The 27348-nt window shown below is 56.5% G+C and overlaps 2 protein-coding genes across 2 annotated transcripts; one reads left to right on the plus strand and one right to left on the minus strand.

Moving 5' to 3' along the window:
* Window positions 1–6134: 6134 nt before the first annotated feature.
* On the minus strand, window positions 6135–24045 carry CSK (C-terminal Src kinase). Its single transcript, XM_007197702.2, has 13 exons — window positions 23421–24045; window positions 11048–11127; window positions 10581–10694; window positions 10365–10477; window positions 9796–10015; window positions 8904–8997; window positions 8644–8709; window positions 8461–8560; window positions 8281–8371; window positions 7717–7790; window positions 7438–7633; window positions 7243–7329; window positions 6135–6994 (listed from the first exon to the last, which is right to left on the minus strand). Exons 2-13 carry the CDS (start codon window positions 11060–11062, stop codon window positions 6812–6814), a joined length of 1353 nt encoding a protein of 450 aa, XP_007197764.1. The 5' UTR covers window positions 11063–11127; window positions 23421–24045; the 3' UTR covers window positions 6135–6811.
* Window positions 24046–25545: 1500 nt separating this feature from the next.
* On the plus strand, window positions 25546–26741 carry LOC103007269 (dynein light chain 1, cytoplasmic-like). The gene has a single exon (XM_007197703.3). It carries the CDS (start codon window positions 26291–26293, stop codon window positions 26558–26560), a length of 270 nt encoding a protein of 89 aa, XP_007197765.1. The 5' UTR covers window positions 25546–26290; the 3' UTR covers window positions 26561–26741.
* The last annotated feature ends 607 nt before the right edge of the window (window positions 26742–27348 follow it).

Consider the following 27348-nt stretch of genomic DNA (forward strand, 5'->3'; position numbering starts at 1 on the left):
AGAAATTTCATCTCACAGACACGGAAATACACAATGGATCTGCTTTCTCTCTTTGGTTTGTCTGCTAGGAGGCTCTGAACCAGATCCATGGCCCAACTCTGAAGGGTGGGCAGACTTCACAGCATATGTTTTGGCAACAAGCCACATTCTTGGACTCATTTCAGACCTCAACCCTAAGTCTTATTCTTCTTGCTCACTCCTAATTTAAACTTCTCTCTATTGCATAGGTCCTTCTAAGTCCTCCAGAATCTTTTTAGAACAAGACCAAGCAGAAGACAGATTCTTCGTAGGTCTGGATTTGGAAGGCCCTGGATACAAAGTATGGGCTAAGATGCTCTCATGCTTGCTTCCACCCAACAAACATACAGGGCGGGGCTGGGGCCCTCTCTGGCAAAACAGCTGGCCATGGGGATGCCTCCCTCCAGGCAGTCCCCTAGTTCTCTTGGACAGCCACAGACCCAACAGTGTGGAGCCGAAGTGTAGGTTGGTGCTGGTCCAAGTTGCCTGGTGTCTGTGTGTCTGGGACTCAGCATATGAACGTGTGTGTGTGTGTGTGTGTGTGTGTGTTCACAGGTCCAAGAGGCAGGGTGAGGGGTCCTCCAAGGAGGGGTAAAAAGAGGAGAAGAGAGAAGTCCCAGGGCAAAGAAGAGGAGAAGCAGAGAGGAGAAACTGAGGCTGCTGGGTGGGGGTGGGGTTGTCGTGGAGCAGGAGACAGGTCTGGGAGGGATCCTGGGCCCCTGGCACTGGCTGCCCAGGCCTGGCCCCATCTTGGGCAGTGGCTGGTACTGGCAGACCTGCTCCCCACCAAGTCACAGCCACCCAGAGCTGGTCAGCCCCTCCAGTGTTCCACCCTGGGCATGGCTGGTCCCCTTACCTCCGTGATGGCTCCAGAAGGGTATTCCAGCCCCAGGCAATGCCAGCCTTGGTCCTTTGAAGCTGAGCTTGTACTCAAACCTTCGCTGAGGAGGGTGGCCCCACTCAGGGCTGTGAGGGTCCAGGAGTAAGAGGAGGAGGAGAAGGCTGAGCGAGGGATCCAGACCACCGACCACCAGCATTGTGAAAGGATCTGGTATCCGGGCCCAAGGGTGGATTTGCAGCTGGGAGGCTAGGGAGGGCCTCCTGGGATGGGGCCAGGTGGGGAGGAGCTGGGATGGGCCAGGAGCTGGGTTTTGGCACTGTCCTCTCCCCACCTGCCCAGCACAGACATCTTGTTCCTTCCAGGCCTGACCTCAGGCCCCACCCGTCACTTCACCTCCAGCCTGACGGGCAGCCCGACCTCTTGCCAACCTGAGCTCTGCCCCTGCTCCTTGGCTCAGGCCATCCTTCTACCTCCCTTCTGCCCCAGCGGCTGCAGGGCCTCAGGGGTCACTGGGACGGGCCACCCTCCGCAGCTCTGACTTTCCTCCCTGCCTGGGATGGGCCCCTACATCCTGCCTCCTTCCCACAGATGGATGTCCCCACTGTCTGGTCATTACCTACCCACCCCATCCTTCCCTATCCTGCTCTCCCTGCTGCGATACTCGGCTCTCTGCCATATTCCCAAACGCTCATGCCTCCAAGCAACCTGGTTTCCTCAACAAATAAAGTATATGAAAATAGAAAGGGAGTCTTAAGAGACAGAGTAAATAAATGCAATGCATAGACCTTGTTTGGAGCCTAATTTTAACCAACTAAATGGGGGAAAAAATGAGACAATTGGGGAAATTTGAACAATGGATATTTGATTAAATTAAGGAATTCTTGTTAGAATTTTTAGGAGTAATAATGGTATTGTGGTAGTGTTGTTTTTTTTTTTTTTATGTCTTCCGGAGAAACATACTAAAGCTTTACGGATGAACTGATGTAACATCTAGGATTTGCTTCCAAATATCCCAGAGCTTGAGGGGAACAGGGTGTGGATGGCACAGGATTGACCTTGAGCTGATAAGTGATAAAGTTGGGTAGTGGGGCTTCCTTATATTCTTCTCTCTACTTTTATCTGTTTGATAATTTCCATAATCAAAAAAGTTTTTAAAAAGTAAGAAATCCTATATTTCAAATATTTTCATCCAAATACATTTTGGTTTTCCAGAGTAGCTCGCTTGCCAAGATTTCTGGGTAGCTGAAGTTTTACTGTACTTTGTAAACCCCCAGTAGGATTAAGATTCTGAAGCTCCACAAGGTAATTAAAACCAAGGCTGTAAATGGAAAATTTTAGGACACGCTAAAAGAAGAACTTCATTTCTCTACACTGAGCCCTCAGCTACCTCCACCTGCTCTCCCCCTTCACCTTCACAGCCAAGCTGTGGAAAGGTGGGCTCCCCTCCAGCCCTGCTTCCTCGCCTCCCCCTAAGTTCTTCCAGCTCCTGCCCTCCCCACCTCCGCCTCCCAGGAAAACTGCTCCAGCAGGCCTGACGATGCCCGTTCTCTGTGCCTAGTGGACAATTCTCAACACGGTCTCTGCAACGCGAAATGCTGTGGACACCCCCTCTCTTCCCCCTGCTCTGAGAACTCCTGCCCCAGGGCTCACCTGCCTCTCTGCTGCCCTGGGCCATCCCAGGACCTGCTTCTTGGTCACTGTTCTCCCTCCCTGGCCCCTTACGGGTCACGTCTCTCCTCAGGCTCCGCGTGCTACCTGGCCAAGCTCGTCCACGTCCATGGCTTCAACCACCATTGCTGTGCCCATGATCCCCAAATCTCTACTTTCAGCCTGGCTTCTCCTAGAGCCACAGCCCCGAATGAATGTCTAACCCTGGAGTAGACCTCTCTGCTTGGATGTCTCAAAGGCCCCCAGACAACATGTCCAAACCAGACAACATGTCCAAACCAAACTCCTCTTCTCCAACCCCCAGCACATCCTCCTCCAGCGCTGGGGGGAAATGGGTGGCAACACCCACCTTATCAAGCTGGAGACTGGAATCCCCCCAGATCCCTGCCTCTGCCTCATCCTCGCATCAGCCATCAGCAAGCTCTTCAATTTGCTCCTGCCACTCTCATACTGTTACCTGATGCTTTAATCTCTCCAAGCCTTACTTTTCTTATCTGTAAAATGGAGATAATAATAGCGTATATCTCCAAGAGTTGTTTGGAGGGTTACGTGAGGTAATACGTCCATTAGAACAAGGCGTGACAAAACTCAGCTCAGTAAAACACCAACTGTGTTCATCTTCCTCTCCACCTCCTACCAGCTTCCCCAGTCCAGGCCACCATCAGTCACCTCCTGTCTGGCCTCTCAGCTTCCCCACCATCTCCCTGTCTCCACTCCGGACACCACCACCCTGTTGCCAAAATCTTGGCTCTCTGTGCACTGCTGCCGAACAGAAATACGGAGACAGAGTTATGGAGGAGAAAGAAAGAGTGGCTCAGAGTTCTTGAGGCGCTAGACTACTGTGTTCCCTCTTTGCCTGGCAAAGAAATAAAGCCACTCTTTGTTTTTCCTCTATAACTCTGTCTCCGTATTTCCGTTCGGCAGCGGTGCACAGAGAGCCAAGATCTTGGCAACAACCTCCTCTAGCCAGACTGCAGCCAGAATGATCTTTCTAAAATGCAGATCTATGTCACTCTGCCCTAAATCCTTCAATTGCTCTTGGTCATCTTTGCATAAAGTTAAACTCCTTCAGGGGCCTGCAAAGCCAGGTGGGGTCTGGGTCCTGCTTTCTCTTCAGCCTCACTTGCTCCCAAACTACACCCCTTGGCACCTTAGCCCGGCCACACTTAAGCACCTCACCTCCTTTGCCCAGTCAGTGCCCTTCCCTTGCCAGGATCACCGCACCCTGTCCCTGACTGTTCTCCGCACGTCTGAGAAGCCGCCCCACGCCTCCGTCCTCTGCCTCACTGGCTTGGTGCTGGCAGTGGGCAACACCCACCAGATGTCTGGGCACCGAGCTGAGTCCTGAGCGGATTCCCCCAGGTCTGTAAGCTCCTTGGGTGAGAACTCTGTCTCGCTCATCTATGACATGCCAGTTGCCAGTAGTTGCCAGTAGAGCACAAGGGGAGGATGAGAGAGAAGAAAGAGGGGGAAAATAAAAAACCATAAACCAAGGGAGAGAGGGGAGAAGTAATAAAGGAATGGGGGCAGGAGGGGGGCTCACATGCCACCAGGTAGAAGGAACATCCCATTACCTGCGCCTGCATTCCCGCAGTAACCCATCAGCCAGACCTTGCCCCTTTATTTTTGCTTGTCACACTTGGTGCAATTCTCCATTATGACGCTTGCCTGGCCCCTCTTGTGACCTCATGGCCACAGGCATCTTTGCATGTTTCTGAACCTGAACTGGCTTCCGGACCAGCCAGTGAGAGCCAATTGTCAAAGTCCACCCTGATCCCTGCTTTCAATGAAGTCAGGTTGGTAGCATGAAATCTACCCTGGCAGAGGGTACACCATGGACACCGGCACACTATACATCAGAGCTCCCTTCCCCCACACCTGCCCTAGACCTGAGTGTCAGACATTTACCAGTGTGCCACTGCATGATTCCCTCTCCTCGGCTGTCTCACCAGGACAGTCCCTCTCCCATCGCAGACCCACTGCCCCTCACGGTCTGGATTCCAGCTGCCCGACATTGCTCTAGGGAAGGTTCCACCTTCAATCACTACCATGACCTCCCCTCTATATTTTCCGCCTCCCTCTCAGTATGTGGACACTATCCCAAGGTAAATGTCCTTCCCTTTGGCAGTCAGATTTGCTTAAGCCTCTGCTGCCTTAAATATCTTCTCACCCCCTCTCCTCTTCATTACAGCTAGGTTCCTCCAAAGATTGTCTACCTTCCCGCATTCCTCGCACCTCCTCTAGCCGTTGTGATCTGGAATCCACCCCCAGCAAACTCAGGTCTTGCTAAAGTCACCAGCAACCTCCTTGTGGCTAACACCTATGGCAGGCTCAGTTCCCCTCTCCCATGATTTCTGGGAAGCAGGGACCAGCTGGCTCCTCCCTCTTGGTATGCTGCTACCCACTCCCTTACCCTCCCGTTCATCCTTCTGACCTCAGCTTACATGCTGCCTCTTCTGGGAAGCCCTCCCTGATCTACAGTCAAGGCCTGATTCCCATGATATATGTTTCTTTCACTTATCAGTTTGTAATTGTCTATGTGATTGTCTTCCCAACTGTGAACTCCACGGGGTCTGTTTTGCTCACTGCTGAACCCCAGTCCTACACACAGCAGGTATCCAAATATTTGTTGTTGAATGAACAGTCTAGTTTTAGAAAAATGAGTCTCACTGTGTGCAGAGAGAACGGATTCGGGGAGGTGAGGGGTGGCAGCACTGGGCTGTGGGAGGTGATGGTGCTGGACCACAGCGGGCCGAGGAGCTGCAGATGCGAGGCCTACTGCCAAGTCAGAACTGCCTGGATTTCAGGGCTTGCTGGCTAGGAAAGGCGGCGCAGAGTGCCGACAACAAGGGGAACCCCACCCCTGCTGCCTGTCTCAGTGAATGCGGTGAGCCCCCCCCACAGCCCTCAGAGGTTCTGCACTGACCACTGGCCCTGGGGAACCCGAGAGGAGAAAATCCCATGGCTGGTCCACATTCTCCATCTGTGCCCCACAAGGTGGGGTGGGGAAGACCCCCCCGCCCCGACCTTTGCATCCTCAGGCACGGGGCTGGGCACACATAGGGCTGGGGACGGGGCGGCAGTGCTACATCTTAGGCGGACTGTGAGAACCGCTGGCGTATCAGAGTCTCCCCTTCCCCCTCCCGCTCCAGGTCACCATCTCCTCTGAAGCACGAGACATTTATCCTGCCTCCTACCAAGGGGAGCCCATCTCCAGCTGGTCAGGCCTGCCTTTCTCCCCCGTCCGTGGCTCCAGCCCCCCTCGTGCTGAGGGCCTGAACAACACGGCAGGAGAGGCGGCCGGGATGCCCAGGCATCACCCTGTGGACGGGACCCAAGCCCGGGACGGCCTCAGGGCCAAGACTGCCCGGCAGCAGGACACTGGGAGAGGCGGGTGGTGAGAGCTCTCCCATGGCAGACACAGGACACTCGCTCGTGCAGCTGACATAAGGCGGCGGCTACATCTCCCCGCGGTGCTCCCCACCCCGCCCCACTCACAGGGCAAGCACAGCCTCACTCACAGAGACAGGGGGATGGACAAGATGGCACGGGGATGGGAGGCCGGGTGGGACGGGCAGGCTCGGCGGAGGAAGCGCCGAGACCGGGCAGCGGGGTCCTCATGGAGTGGTTTATTACGATTCCATCTCACAAGGCAGGTGGGTGGGCGGGCGGCAGCGGCACACGGACTCCAAGCCCCTGACAGACGTCTGCCTCGGGCGCATGCAAACAGTGCAACATGGTCAAGCGCAGACACGGGGCGACCGAGGCAACACGGACAAGGAACACGGGGTGGGGAACGAGGCTGGGGCGATGGGTCCCTAGAGAGGGGCCTGGTCTCCCCAACCCTTGTGGGCAGGACAGGAAAAATAAGATTCGTACTTCTTGTAAAATGCCCATTTGCTGGGTACTTTCTTTCTCCTTATCTTGAAAAATAATAAAAAATAAACACACGGAAAAAAATCTCAAAAAAGGAAAGGGATAAAACTCTAAGAAGGCGAGATACGGGAGGCCAGGGGGAGCCTGGCCCCAGTAGGGCTCCTCAGCCTCCTCCCTTCCTGGCCCTTGGGCGGGGTTCCCAAAGCCCCACAGGTGGGTCCATGAGAGAAGGTGCCAGGCCTAGGCGGGGTCTCCGGGGGCCAGAAGGGGCGCAGGCTGCGACAGAGAAAAGAGGCCCACGGTCCTGCTGGGCTCAGTTCGGGTTTGGGCCCAGCGAGTGGGGCGCCAGGTCCGCACCCTCTCCGGGTTCAGTCCCCACAGGCCCACGACCTGGGCGGAGGCCGGCAGTCACAGGTGCAGCTCGTGGGTTTTGATGTGCTCCAGCTGCTCACGGAGCTGCAGGAAGGAGGGCCGCAGGGCGGCGTCCAGGTGCCAGCAGTTCTTCATGACCTCGTAGACCGCAGGTGGGCAGCCATCGGGGGCGTCCATCTTGTAGCCCTTCTCCACCCGCGGGACAACGTCCTTCAGGGGCTGCGGGCAGGTGGGTGGTGGTACGAATCGGTGTAAGGCCTGACCCCGAGGGGACCCCCACTCAGCGTTGCTCTCCAAGGACCCCCTAGTTCCGCCTCAGCCCCGGCCCGGGGAGCGGCCTGGAAGGTCCCGAGGGCAGGTCTGCAGCTTCCAGGGCTCAGGCCGGGGAGGCGGGGCCCAGCTGGTCCCCCTCCCCGTCACCCCCTCCCTTGCTCCAAGCCCCACCCAGCCCCAGCGCCCACACTCACAATTCTTGGATAAGGCACTCGCCCGAAAGAGTAGATTTCCCAGAGGAGGATCCCGAAACTCCACACGTCAGACTTGGTGGAGAATTTCTGCCACGTAGACGGGAGAGGCAGTGTCAGGTCCTGGGAACTGGGGGGTGCGGGTGACCCGGGAACCCCATCCACCACTGCTCAGGCCCTGAGGAGAGGCGCGCCCACCTTCTCTCTCAGGGCCTCGGGGGCTGTCCACTTGACTGGCAGCTTGCCCGTGTCCTGGGTGCTGGAAGCCTCCTTGGTGAGGCCAAAGTCGCTGACCTTGGCCACGTTGTCCTCGGACACCAGCACGTTGCGGGCAGCCAGGTCCCGGTGCACGAAGTTGTTGCCCTCCAGGTATTCCATGGCCTCGCAGACATCTCTGGGGGCGAGCCAGCCACATGTCCCCTCAGACAGGGATCCCATAGCTGCCCCCCCCCCCAAATCAGGCATTGCTTCACTCACAGTGAGAACTTGAGGAGACAGTCTCCGCCCAGCACCGACCGGCCCCGAGACCGCAGGTAGTCTACCAGACTCCCCTGGGGGCAGGACAGACAGACCAACAGGCCCTATAGGTCAGACTTGCCCTCTAGACCCTGGGAACAGTGGGTCTGGGGCTGGGTAAATGGCGACACTCAAGGGAGGTGTGAGGAGAGGGGAGGGGCAGGGGAGAGGTCAGGACGTCACTACTGAAGGAATATCAGAGTCTAGACGCCAGACGCTGTGCTCAGCAATTTTCATGCATTATCTCTTAATCTTCATAAATCTCTGAGGTCAACTTTGTTACTATCTCCATTCACAGATGAGGACCTGAGGTTTGGAGGGGTGACACAACTTTTCCAAGGTCGTAGTGAATAAATGGTGAGCCAAGACAAAAGCCAAGCCCTGGTGACTTCAAAGACCAGTTGGAGAGAAGGGACTGAGGGAGCAGGGGCCCAAGGGTATGGTGGGGGGCTTGGGGTGGCTGGAAGGCTCGAGCCCCAGTGTTCAGCTCCAGGATGGCAGTTGGATCGCGGGGCAGGCACACACCTTGGCCATGTACTCGGTGACGATGTAGAGCCCACCTTTCTCCTCTACGATCACGCCCAGAAGCTGTACCAGGTTGCTATGCCGAAGTTGCCTGGGGCAGGACGGGGTGGTCAGAGCCTGCCAAGCCTCCCCATCACCTCTTGGCCCCGGGTGACCTCCCCACCCCCTGCCCCAACTCACGTCATGACCGAGGCTTCAGCCAGGAAGGCCTGGGCAGTGGCGTCGTTCTTAATGCACTTGACGGCGACTTTGTTCCCTCGGTAGTCGCCCAGCATCACGTCTGGGGCAAGAGAGTTGGGGGTCGTTTCCTGGACTCCCCCCAGTCACCAGCCTCTCCTAGGGCTCCCACCCTCTCTGGCTCACCTCCAAACTCCCCCTTCCCAATGGTCTGCAGCAGCTTCAGGTCCTTCATGTTCAGCGCCCAGCCGCCTGCGGGGGGAGTGGGTGGTGAGTGAGGGGTGCTGAAGTCAGAGCAGGGGTCACAGCAGAGGCAGACTGGACTGTGACTTATGTGGGGTTCCCTGGGCGTCTCCAGAGCCTCCAGGATGGGGTGGTGCCAGGAAGCCCGGGTGGGAGGAGGCGAGTGGGCAAGTGAGGAGTGGGCGTGGGGGGGTGGCACTCACTGCGGAAGAACTCATCCTGGGCCGCCACGGTGCCCTCCATGACCTTTGGCTTGATGAGGCGAGTACAGAGTCCATCTGCGTCTGAGGTGTAGTGCTGTAGTGGGCAGGGCAGGCGATCAGGGCCAGCCCCCTGTGCACCACCCGCGGCTCCCATGCACTGCCCCGGTCTGACCACCAGACGGCAGCAGAGGCTTGTCCCACACAGCCCAGAGTTGGTTTGGGTCAGGAGGGCTCTCCATTTCTAGCAGGGGTTAGGGAGGCCCCAGACACATGGCCCATCTCCCATGCCACCCCACACCCAGGTGCTGGACGGATACCGGGATGTTGTGATCACTCGGGGCCTCACCAGCATCCCAAAGCAGAGGACAAGTCCTGGCTCAGTCTAATACCAGCCTCTAGCCAGGTGTGCACAGGACCCTCCCCTGCCATAGGCCAAGCCAGGCCAACAGGGGGAATGTGCTGAGAGTGAGTACAGGAGGCATCTGGAGGCTGCCTGGGGCAGAGATGGCCTTGGGAGCTGCAGGGACATGTGGGCCATCAAGGTAAAGCTCATGAGGACATGGTTACGTACACACAGCTGGACATACAGTTCTATGAGCGGATGGAAGGAAGCTAGTTCTGGGATCAGAATACTCAGATTCTAGTCCTGGCACCTCCAATTCACAGCTGTGTGACCAGAGGCAGGTCCCTTAACTGCTCTGAACCTCTGTTTCCTGGGGTACCACCTCCCTGTGCAGGCATTGTGGGGTCAGAGATCAATCCTGGCAGACAGCATGGGCTCTATCGAGGCGTGAGGAAATGTGGGCTTGCAGACGCTGCAGGACATGCCCAAGGTCACCCAGCTAGAGCGGTGGGACTGTAGCCGGAATCAGGGCCGGCACGCTCCGCTCACCTCCACCAGCTGCATGAGGTTCTCGAAGTACACCTCCTCGTCGATGCTGAGCTTGCTGGCGTGGTATATGATGCGGTAATGCTCCACCTTGCCGTCGCAGCTCACGCACAGCGTGTAGTCCCCGGGGTAGTTGGTGCTTTCCCGCACCAGGAACAGGCCTGTCTCTGGTGGGCACAGGAGCCGCTCTGCCTGCTCCCGCGTGATCTTGCCATGGAACCAGCTGCGGGGAGGCCGGGCCTGGGGTCATGGTGGCCCAAGGGCACTGCCAGGCTCCACTTCCCGAAGGCCCTCCCTCTGGCTGGCACCTCTCCACAGTTCAGGGCTCAGACAGGCTCTGGAGGCCCTCATCCTCTGCCTCCTGCCCTTCTTTCTTCAGCCCTCCTAGCTCCGTCCTCCCCTTTGAGGTCCAGCACCCAGGCCCTTCCCCTCGTCTCGAAAGGCCCTCACGGACATCCCAGCCCCTTACTCTCGCCTCCCTGCTTTCCTGACTCTCTTCTAGGGGTAACAGGGCGGCCCGTCCTCCTTCCTCCCAGACTGGGAATTCCCAACCGCTCCTCAGAGGTACTCACGGCATGAGGCTGAGCTTGGTGCCTGCCTTCACGCCCTCCCGCTTCTGGACGTAGTTGGCTGGGATGATGCCCTCACGGCCCACCTTGTTCTTGGCTTTGTACCAGTTGGGGTCCTGGGGAGAGGGGAGCCCAGACAGCTCTCAGGCTGACCCTCCCGTGCAGGGGAGACAAAACCCAGAGGTAGGAAGCAGGTAGGGGTGTGAAGTCCCTGGTTACCTTGGTGACAGCCACAATGGTGAGCACGTCTCCTTTGCAGAAGGGAAGGTCCTGCTCAGCAGTGCCGTGAAAATTGTACTTGGCAATACATTCTGTACCGGATGGCCAGGCAGCCTGCAGGGCAGGCGACACGTGGGCGGGTGCAGCCTGGGGCAGCCCCCACCCACCTGCCTGCAAGCCCTCAAGGTCACAGCCTCTTGGCTGGCCTCCCTGAGTCTGGGTAAGGTGCCCTTCCGCCGGAGAGCTCTGGGTGTCTTCTAGCTGAGACTTCCCCACTGCCCCCAGACCTGTGCTCCCATCTTGAGGGCCCCCCATCTGACAGTGGGCCCTGGAATTCCATTTTGTTGAAAGCCAGGACTGGGGAAAAGGGGAGTGACTCGACCTGAATCCTCATTCTCTCTCTTCTCAGCACCCCCGTGGTGGTGGTGGGGATACTCCACTGCCCTAGACCCCTGCCCCTGCAGTACCTGAATTGCCGACATCTTCTCAGAAGATCTGGTGTCCCCGTGTCACAGGAAGGCCAACCTGTCACTTGGTACCATGAGAGCTGTGGGGAGAGGGGAAGATTGAGGGAAGGCTGTGAGAGGAGATAGTTCCCTCCGTCACTGAGACCCTGCTCCTTCCCCATAGCAATGTGAAGAGATGCCAGAGGCTTCCAGGGCTGGGACTTGGGGCAAGGGCTGTCCTTTCCAGTCTCAGCAGGCTGAGGGCACTGGGCAGGGGAGGAGGCAGGGGATGAGGGCTGAGGACCCCCAAGGACAGAGGGCCATCAACCCTGAGCCCATTGTGGCCTTACAGCCCTCGGAATGACCAACAGAGGCTACAAAGCGTAGGGGGTGAGTAGTGCCTGCCCCACCAGCCCCATGGCTGGATATCAGCTAAGTGGTCTGTGGGGGACCACAGGGCAGCTGTGAACCTGGGGAAGGTGCTTGGGACCTTGGGAAAGTCCCTTGTCCTCTGTGGGCCTCTTAGTTCTGTCACCTATAAAAACTCGCCCAGGCAGTACCTCTGAAGCCAAATGTATGCCAACCCCATGGCCTGGACGCCCCACTTCCCAGCACACGCCCAAGAGAAAACAGGGCAGGCACTGCTGAGACAGGCACAGGAGCACACACAGTAGCACGATCTGTAACAAACCTCACACTGGGAACTGCCCAGATGCCCATCAGGAGTGAGATGGATAAACTGTGTACATTCACAGAGTACTGGACAGCAGTAAACATGAATAAACTACAGCTATGAAACAACACTGATGCATCTAAACAGGCTAACCAAGACGCCAGACAGAAAGCACACGTGCCGTGTGATTCCATTTGTATAAGCTTCACAATCGGGATTTTCCAGTGCACGATGGCGACTCCCCTTGGAGGAGGCAGTGACTGGAAGGGGGCAAGTTCAACTCTGTAGCACTTCACTGAGCTGTACCCTTGTGGCTGGTATACGTTTTGGTGTATGTGTTTTCTTCAATAAAGTTGACTACTCCAAGAAAGTTACCCCAGCCAACCCCACGCCCCAAGACCAGCAAGTCAACCCCGTCTTGCACACACACTCTTTGTGGCCCCAGCTCAGCACTCCCTCTATGACCAGCATCTTCCCAAACACAGCCCAGAGCGCCCGTGTACCTGTCCCAGGAAGCAGAGGGATGGGGCTACTGTTCTCTTCTGACAGATGGGGAAACTGAGGCTTAGACAGGGCCAGTGACTACTCCGTGCTCACAGTATGTTAGAAGAAAAACTCCTCCATGTGCCTTGTTCCCAGGCTCATTTGCAGGAGACACAAGGCCTGGGGCCTGGTTGACACTCACAAACTTTACCACCTACCCCAGGCCAGGCGGTGGAAGAAGACTTTTGAGTGCAAGTGCCTAGGGGTATGAGGTGAGTGAGGACTGCAGAGCTTAGGTGGGCTTCCTGGAGGAGGGAGCGCTGGAGCTGAGCCCTGAAGGCTGGAGGGCTAAAAAAGGCAGGGGCACCCCAGGCTGGAAGCCCATGGTGAGGAGGGCAGGAAACAGACCCTGACGGTCTGAGCACCCTGTCAGTCTGCTGCAGGGGACCGTGTGTACTGGGTCCGCCTGGCACAAAACTTGCAGGGATGGCGGGGGCTTCACATGCTGATGTGAAGAAATAGGGTTTGCTTCTGAGGGCCATGGGGTCTGGGGGCCTCAGCAGGGGAGTGTGTGGTCTTGGAGACCAGAAGGAGCCGGGGAGAACAGAGCTGGAGAGGAGCACCACGGCGTCCAGGCCCCACTTCCAGGCTTCCCTTCCTCCCGGAATACATAGTGCTTCCTGTCCCAAAGCCAGCCCGTCAACCTCTGCCATCTGGGCAGGGAGCCTGGGGCACAAGAAGGATGAGCCTGGACTCCCTTACACACACATACATTGACATGACTGAGCCACCATGAGTATAGGAAGCACCTCCAGGCTCCCAAGAACCACATGTGGGAGCCGTGAGCTCCGCTTGCCCCCATTTTATAGAAATGGAAACTGAGGCTCGTGAGGTTTGAACAACTTGCCCTACGTCACACAGCTAGTTAGGGGTGATGGTCCGGAACTTGAACTGGGGTCCCTCTGTGGCTGGCTGGGTCCCCAGCCTTCAAGACCTTCTGAATAGGGGCTCTGCCAGCTCTCCACATCCCCATGCCTCCCCCTCCCTCGCAAGACTCACCACCACCGAGGGCGAGAGGGCGAGGAGGCTGAGGCACCATTAGTCACCCTCCCAGCTGTCAGTTTGCAAACACTCCCTCCCCTGCAGGCCTGCAGCTGCTGCTGCCGCCTCCCCACTGACTAGATGATAATAACAAAAATAATAATAGGTCTTGTTTGCTGAGCACTTATTCTGTGCCGGGCCCTGTCCTTGGCACATTATGGCTCATCAAATCCTCTAACAACTGAGAGAGAGAGGCCATTATTATCCCCATTTTACAGATGAGCATGCTGAGCCAGGCCGAGAGGCAAGAGGCCTTACCTGAGGCTACACCTCCAGTGAGCATCCTGCCCCACGCAGGTGTCATATGCCTGAGCATTGACCCCCACCCCTGGTGCCTCCCTGCCTTATATGCACGCACCATGCGGGGGCTGCCAGCAGGCTGGGACCACGCTGGCCTAGAAAAGAGAGTGCAAGGGAAGAGGGAGAAGCAAGCGGTGCTCAGAGGAAGGGGCAAGGCCAGGAGGGTCAGGGTGGCCTTCCTTGAGGGTCTGGGTTTTGACGATGACAGATATGGAAACGAGAGGAAGGAGTTAGCCTTTCCCCTTTGCTCTACTGGCTATGACTTCAGGACTCAGTTTCCCCATCTGTACAATGGGCTGGTGACAACCCTACAGCTCCCAGGGCTGTTCTGAAGCCTGCTTTCTTCCCACAGAAATCCTGCCAGCAGAAGCTGCAGACCCTCTCTGACGGCTCCTCCCTGGTGAAGTCATGAGGCCAGGACAGTCCCGTCCTTAGGGCTCTGAGGGTCCAGCTGGGCTATCCCCCTCCAGGTCAGAGGCCAAGAGTCAGAGTGGCTGGGAGGGGCTACTGCAAACCTAGGCCTCTAGTCAGGCCTTGATCAGGCACAGAGGGGCCCTTCCAGGGTTATGTGAACCTTGTTTCAGGTCACTTTGTGGAAGAAGTGCAGGAACATCATCCTGGGAGTCAAGGGCTCTGAGTCCTGTTCCTGGCTCTGCCACGAACTTGTGTGTGACCTTGGGAAAGTCCCTTGACCCTTCTGGGACTCACTGGCTCTCCAGCACCTGAACCAGATCCCTTTCTCACCTGCTGCTCCTAGGACCCCGGTGCCCCACCCACCTCCCCGCCTTGGCATTCCCTCTCCACTCCCTCCCCCTTTTCTACCCAAGGAACTTCCACTCAACCTTCAGGGTTGCACGTGTGCCTAAAAAAATGTAGTAGGACAGTCCCTGCAGTACTGTTTGTTGTAGCAAGAGATTGGGAGACAACCTTTATGTCCGTTAATAAAGAACCAAGTAAATAAATGACCAGATAGCCCTAAAAGGCAACAACACAACTCCAGCTGTTATGGGGCCAGGACGGATCTCTAGGTGCTGATACAGAAACCTCCCCATGATAGAGTAAGTAGAAATGGCAAAAAGCCAGCTCAAGTCACGAAGGAAACGTTGCTGGGGGAATAGGACAGTGACATGGCATCTAAGTACCACCCTCCAGATTAATCGCAGAGAGGAAAAAGCACCTCCACCACAGGGAGACGTGGCAGATACCTCGTTAACCGAGTGATCAAATTAAGCATCTCCAATAATGAGAGGAGCACACTGAGTGCCTCCTGCACTAAGGACGGCACAGCATCCGCTGTGCGATGGGCCCGCAGAGCTGCTTAACCTGACACCAGTCAGGAAGACGTAGGCAGACAGAGACCAAATAACTGGCCTGGACTCTTACAGTCAATGTCATAAAAGACAAAACAAACAAAGAAAGGCTGGGGAATGTTCTGGATTAAACAAGACCCAAAAGAAACATGACAGAACAACAAAATGGTAATTACGTGAGATGAATGATGTGTTAATTAACCTTATCGTGGTAATCGTTTCACAATATGCACATATATCAAATCATCACACTGTATACCTTAAACTTACACAACATTAAATCGCAATTCTATCTCAACAAAGCTGGAAAAGAAAAAAAGAAAAGACACATGATAGCAAGATTCAATGAGTGATTCTGAATCAGATTCTGGATCAGAGGGAAAAAATAGCTATAAAGATCATTTGGGGACAACTGGGAAAATGAAATATTAGATAATGTTATGGAATTAATGTTAATTTTCTTAGCTGTGATCATGGTACTGTGATTATGTAAGAGATACATGATAAAGTACTTAGGAGAGAAAGGTACGATGCCTGCAACTAACACTCAAATAAATCAGCAAAAAAAAATACGTATACACATATGTCCATGTATATAAAAGAAGAGGTAAAGCGAATGTGGCAAAATGTTAAGAACTGGTGAATCTGGGTAAAGTATACATGGGTATTCATTATACCATTATTTCAGCTTCTTGGTAGGTCTGAAATACTCAAAGACCGAAAAAAAAAGCAGGGTGCAGGACATCCCCCATGGTATATTACAAATTATTATTTTTTAAAAGGACATACCATTCACCCCTAACCTTAGATATGCACGGATTATCTCTGAAAGATAGAAGAAACTGACAACAGGGGTTGTCTCTGGGAATGGGAAGGAGTAGTGAGTATCAAGTTCAAGGGAAATTTACTGTTCGTTGTATGTTTGCTATTTTGTTCTTTTCACTTTTGTTTTTTTTAACCACATGCATCTATTACCTTCCCCCTAAAAATAAGATTAGTAAGAAACTCAATAACTTTTTGAAAACCACTTGTGCCAGGAGCCTTCCGTGGCCCCCCAGCTGTGGCGGCTGCTCCGGGCCTCCAGAGCCTCTCACGCCCGAAGCTCCAGTGAGAAGCTCACTGACCCTGGCCTGGGAGCCCCTGCAGGAGGAGAGCCGGGCCCAGGGCGGCTGCTCAGCGCGTGAGTGCTGAATGAATGAATGAACCAACAAACAACAGGGGGAAGCTAGGCTGGCTGCACCACACTGCGGTCCCATAACTGACAGGACTATATTTAACCCCAAAGGGACAGCAGTTGCCACCCCACCCCCACAGGGCTGGGGGACAGGGGGCTTTCACTCCGACTTCCTGCCCCAAACCCTGCTCCCAGGAGTTCTTGTGCTGGGGTCCCGGGAACAGGCTGGGTATTGTGCCCAAGCGCTGAGGTCAGTGGCCGCAGCCTCAGGCAGGCCTTTCTTGGGAGCCCAGGCTGGCAGGGAGGGGGGAAGCCCAGCAACTGCCCTTTCCCTGCCTTGGGGAAGCTGTAGACCCTCACAGCCTAGCACGTGCTGAGGGCCAGGGTAGGTTAAGGGGCTCCTGCCCTGCCCCCCTCACCAAAACTCCACTGCCTAATGGGGCGTGGGAGCCTTCTGTAACTGTTTACACCCAGCTAAAAATAGCCACTGAAAAGGGAAGTGCACAAGAGACCTGGGGGAACTCTAGGGGCCACAGCCCCCAGAGACTCTGGTCCTGCCACAGGACCCAGCTGGAGCCTCTGCGGGGCAGGGCAGCCCCCAGAGGCAACAAGCAGGTCCACCTTGCCCTCTCATTCTTTGAGCCACTGTTTCAAGAGGCTCCCTGTGAGCCCAGCTCCATGTGTGGTGGCCAGGAGGGACAGGAGGGGGGAAGGGCCCAGGAGGTCCTGCCCTTGGGACCCCAAGAATGCTACCCAGCATCTCTCCTCTGTCCCCAGCCCTGCTCCAGCCCTCCTGGCTACCAGGTGATCAATCACGGCCAGGTGTGCTTGGTGCCTCAGCAGAGGAGAGAGACAAAGGCCACTGGGGAAGGCTTCCAGGAAGAGGGGGAGGGGAGGGGAGGATCTCAGGTAGAAGCGACTGTGCTAGATCGGGCCAGGATTAGGATTTCAAACAGTGGTACAGAGAGAGTTAATTAAGGCTGGAGGAGGCTCAGGGTGAGGGGGGTGAGGGTCCACAGAGGCTCTGAACCCAGGCAGTCTGGCACACAGCTCTGCGTTTCTGATTGGGCACGCCCCTCCGAAAGACACCTGAGGCGGGCGGGGCACCAACAGCAGCTGGGCTGGTTTGGCAGCAGTAAAATCAGCCCCACCTCTGGTTCTGCACAGGGCACCCAGGCTGATGGCACTGTGATGCCCCTGGCCACACACCAGGCCATGAGCTGGAGGCTGGTTCCCACTGAGCCAGATGGGTGGTCCCAGAGCCCTCAGCTGGGCAGCTGAAGAATTGGGCACAAGACCCTTGGAGAGACCCGAACCTCCCTGGGGGTCAGGAGAGGGCTGGAAGGATGGACGGTCCCACTTTGTCTCCAGTGTGAGCTGCCCCACCCTCACCCCCGGCGTTCCCTCAGCATCCAGCCCCCCTGCCCTACGGGGAGGGGTGAGTTTAATGGCTGCAAAGTGTTAAAAACCAAATTACAGCAACTCACTGGCTTTTTTCCTGCCCTCCAATGGCTCAGTGGGGGCTGGAGCTAGAGGAGGCTAATAAGGGAGGGGAGCCTCCTTCCCCAGGCACCGCTGCAGCTTGAGGCCGACACTCCTGGCCCAGAAAGGTTTCTAATTACCGCTCAGGAGCCTAATTACCTACATGCACTGGGCAGTGGGGACTCCAGGCCTCTGTTCCGCCACCCCCCTCAGCACAGGCTGTGGTCTTTGCATCTTCATTTGCCTACATTTACATACAGCCTCTCAGCACTGACCTCCAATGAACCCTTAAAAACCACCTCCAACGAACCCTTAAAAACCAGAGTGTCCTTGTCCCTCACCCTAAAGTCCCCTAGCCACATTATAGGTGGGGAGACTGTGGCCCAGAGGCCGGTGAGCTGGCCCCCAGATTCCTGGTCTCCCCATCTCAGAACTGGGACCCCGAGAACACATGGCTCAGAAGGTAAAGCTGAGGGGCCCCAACTCAAAGGACGTGCAGTCTTGCTACCCAGTGTAGGGAGAAGGGTTACCAACACCCTCGCCCCACAGGATGGACTGTAAAAATGAAAGCACGAAGAGGGAGAGCCTACTGACCCAATCCTGCCTTAGTTACTTAATCCTCCAAAAAACCCCATGAGGTTTTCCTGCTGATTTGTTTGACAGAGGAGGAACCAGGCTGAGGAGGATCACCCAGCTTCCAAGGGGTAGAGCAAGGATTTCAGCTCAGATTTGTCTGAACTTGGTCGGGAGAAAACCCCTCCCTTTCCTTAGGCAGGACAGATGACACCCTGGACAGAGAGGTGAGAGTGGGCGGCTGAGGGGAGGTCCACCCAGAGATCGGCCCTCCTGCTCTGGGAAGGATGGGTTACACCTGTGCCATACCGTGCCTCGCACAGCAACTAGAGAAGCCAGCAGCCCTAGGGAGTGGTAGCAGCTCTAAGCAAGGACCTCTGCCCCTACCCTGTCTCTTTCTCAAATGCTTCTTGATTTTCACGGCCCCTCCTCTCCAGGAAGCCCTCCTGGCTGCTCCAGCCTACACAGATCCTCAGCTTCTGAGCTCCCCCCAGCCCCGCCAGGAAGTTGGAACCACAGGCCTCTCCCCACTGACTGACTCCTCTCTGACTCTGGCCTCCTCTGTTGGTGGGCAGGGGGGCCTCACGGGTCCTTCTCTCCTCTCCCCTCCAGTCTCCCTGACAGCATGGGCCACAGATGTCCGGCCCGGGTGAGGAGCAGGGGCTGGGCTGGGCAGGCCTGAGAAGCAGCAGCCAGGGTGTGCAGGCGTCAGATGACACCCAGGTTTTCACCCACTCACGAGGCTTCCAACTGTGCAGAGAGCAGGACCCGCGGGGAGGAGGGGGGCACCAGGCAGCCTCTCCTGCTTCTAGGGGCCTAGACCACGGAAGGGGAGGGGGAGGCGGAGGGAAGCTGCGGTTGGAGGCCCAGCCCTACTGAGGCGTACATAGCTGGTGTGTGATGAGAAGCTACCCTCATCACAGTACCTCAAAACCAGGAAGAGAAACCGAGCTGGCAGAAGGGCGAGCTGGGCTGCATGGGGCCCTCAGGTCCCTGGGGGCCTGCCAAGGGGAGCTCCTGGACAGTCGCTGGACAAACACTTGTCCCTCCCAGGCCTCAGTTTCCCCATGGGAAAAATGGGATTCTCTCCCTGGTCCTGCCAGTGTGACCCTGATTGGTACGGGCTGCATCATGCCTGATACAAGAGACCCCCACCCCCGCCAGTTAGTGGAGTACTCCTGGTCCCCCAGCAGGCTCTGGCCTCTCCCGGGTAGCAGGGCTTGGCCCCCCGAAGCCAGTCTCGCCCTGCTTGCTTCTCCCCTCAGCCACGCAGGGAGCACACTAGCTCTTCCTCACCAGCTCTTTATTTTTAGGTCTGAATTTGACTTTAATCATTACTTAGCGGATTCTATTTCCAGCCCTTGGATGAAGGGACCCAGAGGAGAGGAGGAGGGGAGGCAGTGCTCCCTGCCTGGTGTGGAGGGTGGCCTGCCTCCTCCACCCATCCTGTCCCCAACCAAGGAGGGGGGGCACTGAGAAACTCCCAAAGTGCTCACCCCAGCCAGGCCAGCATCTTGGAGAGGACCGCACCCTGTGACCTCATCCCAGCCCGAGCTGTGGGACAGGAGGGCAGTTGTAATGCCCGCCTCCCCTGCGCCAAGACCAGGGAGGAGGGGGACATTCCAAAGGCAAAAGTCTGGCGGCTGGAGTCTGAGGTCATGCGCCTGGGAGCCCTCTGCAATGAATGGGCCACCTTGGGGAGAACCCTCTACCTAGGTTAGTCCTGAGCCATACCAGGGTCATCTGGGGCTATGGTCTCCTAGGCCCTGGGAGTGCCAAGCTGAGACTGGTCTCCTCCTACTGTCCATGGGCTGACCCTAGCAGGGCATTCCCAGTTCTCTGATCTCCACAGAAGTGGAACAAGAGGAAGCAAGAGCTGTCACAGCAGTACACACTCAGATTAGACCTGGGGAGCACCTGCTGAAGAGAAGGACACTAACACACAAGACTTCCCTAGTGATTTGTGGACCATCTATGTTCCCCTTCAACTCCCAGCTGGGAGGCTCTAGAATCTCTGCCTTCTGACCCCAACTGTCTTCCCTTCCCCAGCCGCTGGGCGGGAGGATGAGGCAGGCATGGCTGTCCCTGGCTTGGGGCTCAGGATGCCTGGGTTCCTTGCTAAGACTCAGTTTTCCCAGGGAAAGTAGGCCTCTGTCTCCACTGGGGAAATGTGGGGCTGGCCTAGGAAGTAGCTGAAGCTGGGGGACAGGAGGCAGCCAGGCTCTCAGAGAAAAGGCCTCGTCCATTCAGCCCTGATGCTGGAAGAACAGAGGGAGAATGGGTAGGGCCAGGCCCCAGAAACCAACCAGCAGCCCACCTTCCACATGGTAATGGGGACGGGGGAAGGCAGAGGGGGGGACAGGATACTGGCCAGAGCAGTCTCTGAACACAGGGTTTCTGAAGGGCTCCCTGGGCAGAGACCACCCTTGGCTAGGTGAGCCATCAGCCAGCCCTGGCCCGGGTGTCTTCTGCACACGCTGAGGCAGCCTGCAGTGGGCACTCCTTCAACAAAGCCTACCCCTTCTTACAGAGCGCCTAGTGGATGCCAGGGGGTGTGCCAGGCACCTTCTAGTACCTTGGTTAGTTAGTTCCGTGTCCGCACACGGAAGTAGGTATCACCGTCCCTGTTGTGTATATAAAGGATCTCTGGCTCAAAGGATGACCTGTCCAAGGTCCCTCTTCCCTGGCCTAAATGGCACAGCTGGGCCTGGAATCACGTTGGTTGGGTGCCAAGCTGCCCACTCTCTCCTACACCCTCAGCTGCTTTGGGGGCCTGCAGTAACAACAATTACAACAGCAACAGATGGGAAACAACAATGCACAAGCTTGGTAAGAGGGTTGGGGTGAGGTTGCTGTGGCAGAGCTTTCGGGAATATTTTATAGCTTTTTAGGGGCAAAGTTGCACAGATTGTGTAGCAACATGACAAAATGCCCAGATATGGTATTAAATGAAAAAAGGTGTGATGGCATGCACACCCAGACGAAAACAGCGACAAAGGAAAAAAAGATCAGGAAAAGACTGGCTGGGAGCTCCAAGATACTAACAGTCACTGTGCCGGTGAAGAAACAGTGGGTGAATTTTCCGTGTTCTAAATTTTCTGTAGCGCTGTTTTGTTACTTTCTTAATTAAGAACCCTAATACTATTTACCTACATACGTAGTTTTCTCGTAATGAGCTCAGATTTGCTTCCTGGGGACCCACCTGCCACCCAGCTCTGGTCCTGGTGTCTGGGACATCGAGGGATGGCCTTTCTGATTTGGGACAGCCCGTCAGACACATGAGGGTCCTTCCCTACCTTCTCTTTCCCAGATCAAACACCTCTGGGGACAATGAGATTCAAAGCCTCCCAAAGAACAAGCTCAGAACTGGACCCAAGCCGTCCTGCCAGATCAGGCTTGTTGGGGCGGCCACGTCACACTGCGAGCCCTGGGCCTCTGTCTCTGCCTGTACTCTGGTCTGTTCTGTGATGGCTCAACCCCTTGGGGCCTGGTGCCCTCTGCAGTGGTGCTGGGGACCGTCTTCTGGTCCTTCTCTGTCTCAGACCCAAGGCAGAGAGAAGAGCAGGGAGGAAGGCACCAAGCTCGCCACACAAAAAGTGAAGCCCTGCACACGTGCTTGCTTGAGGCCAGACCCCTTTCTACAAGGGTCTTGGGACCCCGGCCTGCACCCAACAGCTCACAGGCGTCCAACCACGTCAGGCTTCAGCCCCAGGCCCTCAGGCTGGCAAGGAAGTTAGGGCTGGGTGAGGGGAGCCTCACAGGCCCAACACATCTGTGTCCCTTCCACTGTGCATGTCAGGGCAACCGGAAACAACTCTAAATCAAGGGCAGAGGCCTGAGCGGGACAAAACTGCCAGCAGCCCCAAGGGGCCCCAGACATGGCTAAGTATCCTCCAGGGAAACTCCCACACTTCCAGCAGCAAAAGGATCCTGCCACAGTCCCAATCTCCTTCCTGCTGCCTTCACCCTGTTCCTGCTGGGGCCCCACCAAGAAAGACACTGGGAACACCAGGGTGTAGGGAACTTGGAAGACACCCCCTGGGTGTCCCCACTCTGACAATGCTCCCATGCCAAGGCTGTAGGGTGCTCCCTGTGGAAACGGGGCTCTCGCCTTCCCCATCCAGATCCCATTCACCAGCTGAGCCAAAGGTGTATAGGAGGGAGGGGTCAGGAATGACCACCAGGCTGTTTCAGTTCAGCACCAGGGCTGCACCCCGTGGGTGCCCCACACACTCACCGCATCCCTCAGTGGGGCCCAGCCTCAGGCACCAGGGGGAAATCCCACGGGCAGTGCCGATGCTGCCCGAGCCCAGACCCAGGCAGAGCCGGGGCCGGAAGCCCTCTCCCTTCTCTCTAGCTCTCTGTAGGGGAGCACGTGCTCACCCCGCAAGGACCCATGGGCCAGGCTGGGGGCTTATGTCCCTGGTGGGTAAAGGCACCTGCCTGGTTTCTCGCTACCCACATCAGTCCAGCCCTGCAGAGCAGGGGCGATGAAAGGACAGACAGCCTAACTCTGCCAGAGGCCTGGGATAGCAACTTCCCCCTTTAAGCCTCAGTCCCCTGGTCTACAAAATAGGAGGGAAAATAAACCCCTAGTTAAGCTCCAAGAATCTAGTGGCTGGACACGCCCCTTCCTGACACCTGGCTGGGCCCTGAGGAGCCTGGGAGAACAGGCTGACAAGGCTGCCAGGAGGTGGGGGCATGGTCCTAATGCCCAGTGTCACCTCCACCCAGGACAGAGGCCCTGCCCAGTTTCCCCACCCTAGGGTCAGAGGTCCCTTGGCTTAGGCCTGGTCTTCTGGGAGGCCGAGGGTGACAGGCTCAACCTCTGGCAGGCTCAAGGGAGGTGGCTGGGCCCTGGGCTTCCTGGAGACGGCAGGGCCTCCGCAGGGGAATGCGGGAGGGGTCAGAACCAGGCAGGCCAAGGAACCTGCAGGGAGGCCCTGGGCCGGGAATGGCAAACCGCCCATTCTTCTGGGCCCTGGCCCATGCCGACCCCCTCCCTCCAGGCTCCAGCCAGCCCCCACAAGAGGGGGAGGACAGACTCGGGGTGGCCTAAGACAAGTCTGTGGCGCTCGAAAGGCAGTACCTCCCTCGTGCGCTCCCCTCCCAGTCGGGCTGACAGTGACTCCCGGGAGATTTCGAACCCGGGAAGGAGGGGGTAAGGGAGGTGGGGGATGGGTGTGGACGCCACGGCAGCTGCAACAGAAGCAACAGAAGCGGGACAAGCGACCTCCACCCGCCTCCCGCCGGGAAGCACTCGGACGCCCACCTCCTCCAGGTCTGCCAGGCACTCACCTCTCTCGGGGCACTGCGGTCCGGTCCACCTCGCTGCGGGCAGCATCAGCGGCCTGCGGGGCAGTCCATGCGGCCAGGGGGGAGGGGAGGGGCGCAGGGGTCCCCGGGTGGTGCGGTACAAAGAGGTCTGGGTGCGAAAGGAGGGGGAGGAGGGACGGCCAGACAGAGGCAGGGGGATGGCCTCGCGGCCCGGGTCGGGGAGGGAAGAAAGGCGGGGGAAGGGGGGCGGGAGGGAGTCGGGGGGAGGAAACAATGTAGCCGGCGCGGCCCCGGTAGAGTTCCGCTTCCGAACGCCGCCACAGAGGTTCGATTTGGGGACGTCGCGCCGGCTGCCCGGGGCTGCCCCGGACCCTGGATCGGGGCCGCAGGGGGGTCTCCGCGTTCCACGTCCTGGAGGCTCCGGCGGCCACAGGCTGTCTGGAGCGGGAGAGACCGCTGGCCGGGGTATGGCCCCGACGGCGGCGCGGGCGGGCGATCGCCCCGCTCGGACCCCACCCCGGCAAGACCTCCGGGCAGGGTGCGGGGTGGGGCGAGAGCGGGAGGGCGACGGCGGTCTCAGTGGCGGCGGCCAAGCTCGGCTCGCCCTGGGCTCCGCTGGGAGGAAGCTCGCAGGCCTGGCGAGAGGAAGCGCGGCCCGGATCCTCCGCCCGCGGCAGCGCGCCTGCGCGAGGGAGCCGGCCCGGCGCGCCGCGGGGCGTGGGCCGGCGGGGCGGCGCCCCCTGCCGGGCGCCGGGGGCACTGCGGGGGGGTGTGTCCGCGCCCACGCCCTGCCCCCACCTGCCCACTGGCGCTGAAGGATCCTGAAGGTCCCTCACCGAGGGCCGACCAGCCCGCCTTGGAGCAACGTGCAAGCCTTCCCCGGGCGCAGCTCCCTCGATGTAGAAGCGATTGAGGCCAGGCCTGGTCCCCTCTCCTCGGATCTGTTTGTGGAGAGTGGGCCTCACTCACAGCAGCATTCATAGATTCACAAGCATTTCCTGGCGCTGACAATGTGACAATTCAGGAGTCTACTAGTAGGACCACTTCGTTACCGTCAAGGAGTTCCCAGTACTGACAGGCCAACAGACAAGCGCTAAGAAATAACTGATAAAAGTGAAGAAGTGGTGTACAAAGTCCACAGGAAGCAGAAAAGAGGGAAGGCCTAATGAGACTTCACAGAGCTGGGACCTTAGGCAGAAGGAACAGCATGGACAAAGGTAGGGAGAGGTGAGAGCACTTGATGGCTCTGGGAACTGTAAATAGTTCAGTACGGCTGCAGTTTGCAGTGTGGGTCCAGGAACGTAGTGGGAGATGGGGTCCCTGCAAGCCCCAGAGACAAGAGAGATCCAAAGGCCCTTATGGAACTTTCCTGGACTTTGTTTTCAGCCTGGTAGCAGTGAGGAAGTTGTCAATAGCTATGTGATTTTGGGAAAGTTACTTAACCTCTCTGTGCTCTAGTTTACCAAATGGGGAAAGTAATAGCACCAACTTCTTAAGGTTTTGTGGGGAGGAAATGAGTTAATACCCTTAAAGTGCTTAGCGTGCAGCGGCTGGCACATGGTCAGCCCTTAGCTAAGTATCACCTGTTATTATATATTACTGTTAACGAGGAGCAGGGCGTGATCTGCTCTGAGCTCAGGAGCAGACAGTGTGTGTGTGTGTGTGTGTGTGTGTGTGTGTGTGCGCGCGTGTGTGTGTGAGGGGGGAGCATAGAGTTGGGGGCGGGGGCAATGATGGAGGAGAGACCAGAGACTCCAGTGTGGGTTCAAGGAGGCAGGGCACTTCCTAGGGACTGGGCCCTGAAGGAAGGGTCAGGGTTGGCGGGGCAGAGGGGAGGGGCATTCTGTGGTGGGGAAAATGAGGTGTACAGGCAAAGTCTTTTTTTTTTTTAATTTGAAAGAAGGGGGCCTTTCTCTATATGTTATCTTTTTATTTTCATTTGGCAGTTAACAAGGATCCCCATTTGGGACATTATTGTGGGTAGATCCCAGCCAGTCTCAAGACCCTGCCTGCCTCACTTTATTTATTTTTTAAATAAATTTATTTATTTTATTTATTTATTTTTGGCTGCGTTGGGTCTTCGTTGCGGTGCGCGGGCTTTCTCTAGTTGCAGTGAGCGGGGGCTACTCTTCGTTGCGGTGCACAGGCTTCTCACTGCAGTGGCTTCTCTTGTTGTGGAGCACGGGCTCTAGGCGCATGGGCTTCAGTAGTTGTGGCACGTGGGCTCGGTAGTTGTGGCTCGCGAGCTCTGGAGCACAGGCTCGGTAGTTGTGGCGCACGGACTTAGTTGCTCCGCGGCATGTGGGATCCTCCCAGACCAGGGCTTGAACCTGTGTCCCCTGCATTGGCAGGTGGACTGTCAACCACTGCGCCACCAGGGAAGCCCCTGGCAAAGTCTTGAAATTCAAAATAAGTGAGGGACTAGGGTCCTGGAGGAGAGTGAGTTGAGAAGACAGTGTAGCTGTACATTGCAAAGAACAGGAGTTGGGTGTGCCTCCCCAGACAAACTGCAGGATGGCCCTCTGACCCAATGCACCCCTTGGCCGTTTTCCAGAAAGGAGCCAGCCCTTCAAGGAGGGAAGTGGTAGTCACACCACTGCCCTTTGAGGAGACATCCAGTAAGTCTCAGAGGTAGCTATGGTGTAACAGGAAAAAGCATGGATTTGGGGTTCGAACTGTAAAGTTAAATTTCAGCTGGGCCACTTCCTAGTTGTGTGATCTTGGGCTAGTTACTTAATGTCTCTGAGCTCAGTTTCCTCCTCTGTAAGATCAAGCTCAAGATAGATGCGCCACGGCTTTAGTCGGGACCGCTTACCCCGACGGGTCTGAGCCTCGCCAGCTCCTCCCCCAGGAGACCGTTGCAGTCGGCCAGCCCCTGCTCTTTGGTAACCATGTGTGACCGAAAGGCCGTGATCAAAAATGCAGATATGTCGGAGGAGATGCAACAGGACTCGGTGGAGTGTGCTACTCAGGCATTGGAGAAGTATAATATAGAGAAGGACATTGCGGCCCATATCAAGAAGGGGTTTGACAAGAAGTACAACCCCACCTGGCACTGCATCGTGGGGAGGAACTTCGGTAGTTATGTGACACATGAAACCAAACACTTCATCTACTTCTACCTGGGCCAAGTGGCCATTCTCCTGTTTAAATCTGGTTAAAAGCATGGACTGTGCCACACACGCAGTGATCCATCCAAAAACAAGGACTGCAGCCTATCCAAATACCAGAGACTGAAACCTTCAGCCTTGCCTAAGGGAACACCTCGATCTTTATTGTGTTGTTTTGTACAGGGCATTCTCTGTACTAGTTTGTTGTGGTTATAAAGCAATTAGCAAAACAGCTTACATTTGTATTTATTTTCTATTCCATACCTCTCTGCCCCATGTTTTTTCTCTTCAAAATCCATTCCTTTAAAGAAATAAATGTGTTGGAGAAAAAAAAAAAAAAAAAAGATCAAGCTCAAAATGCAACTGTCTCACAAGAGATGGTGCAGATTCAGCAAGATAATGGCCTAGGGGTGGGGGAGGTGGGGAGGGTGCTCAGCTTAGCTGGTTTCCCTTTCTTTCCTCTGAGGTCAAGATGGAATGATAAAGTGGGACCGGATGGGGCCACCTCTCAGCCTAAAGGAAAGCACTTCAGCAGCTCTGCGAAGGCTTCTGGAAGTGCCAAGTTGATATCTCCCCTCCCCTGACTGAATCAGCTGGCAAAATGGGAAAGGGCTGTGGGGATATGTGGAAAATGCTCTAATCCCTGCCCCAGTTTTTCACCAATCTGTTTTCCTTTACCCCCAAACGCGTTTGACATTTTCCCCTGGGTTTGCTGTGGCCTAAGTGTGAACTTTGGAGTCAAATAGACTTGTATTTGCATCCTGGTTCCACCTCTTCACGGTAGAATGAAATAAATTTGTTAACTTCCCTGAACCCCAGGCACAGGGGACAAATCAATA

This window comes from Balaenoptera acutorostrata, chromosome 3 (genome assembly GCF_949987535.1).
Source record: "Balaenoptera acutorostrata chromosome 3, mBalAcu1.1, whole genome shotgun sequence".
Taxonomy (NCBI): Eukaryota; Metazoa; Chordata; class Mammalia; order Artiodactyla; family Balaenopteridae; genus Balaenoptera; species Balaenoptera acutorostrata.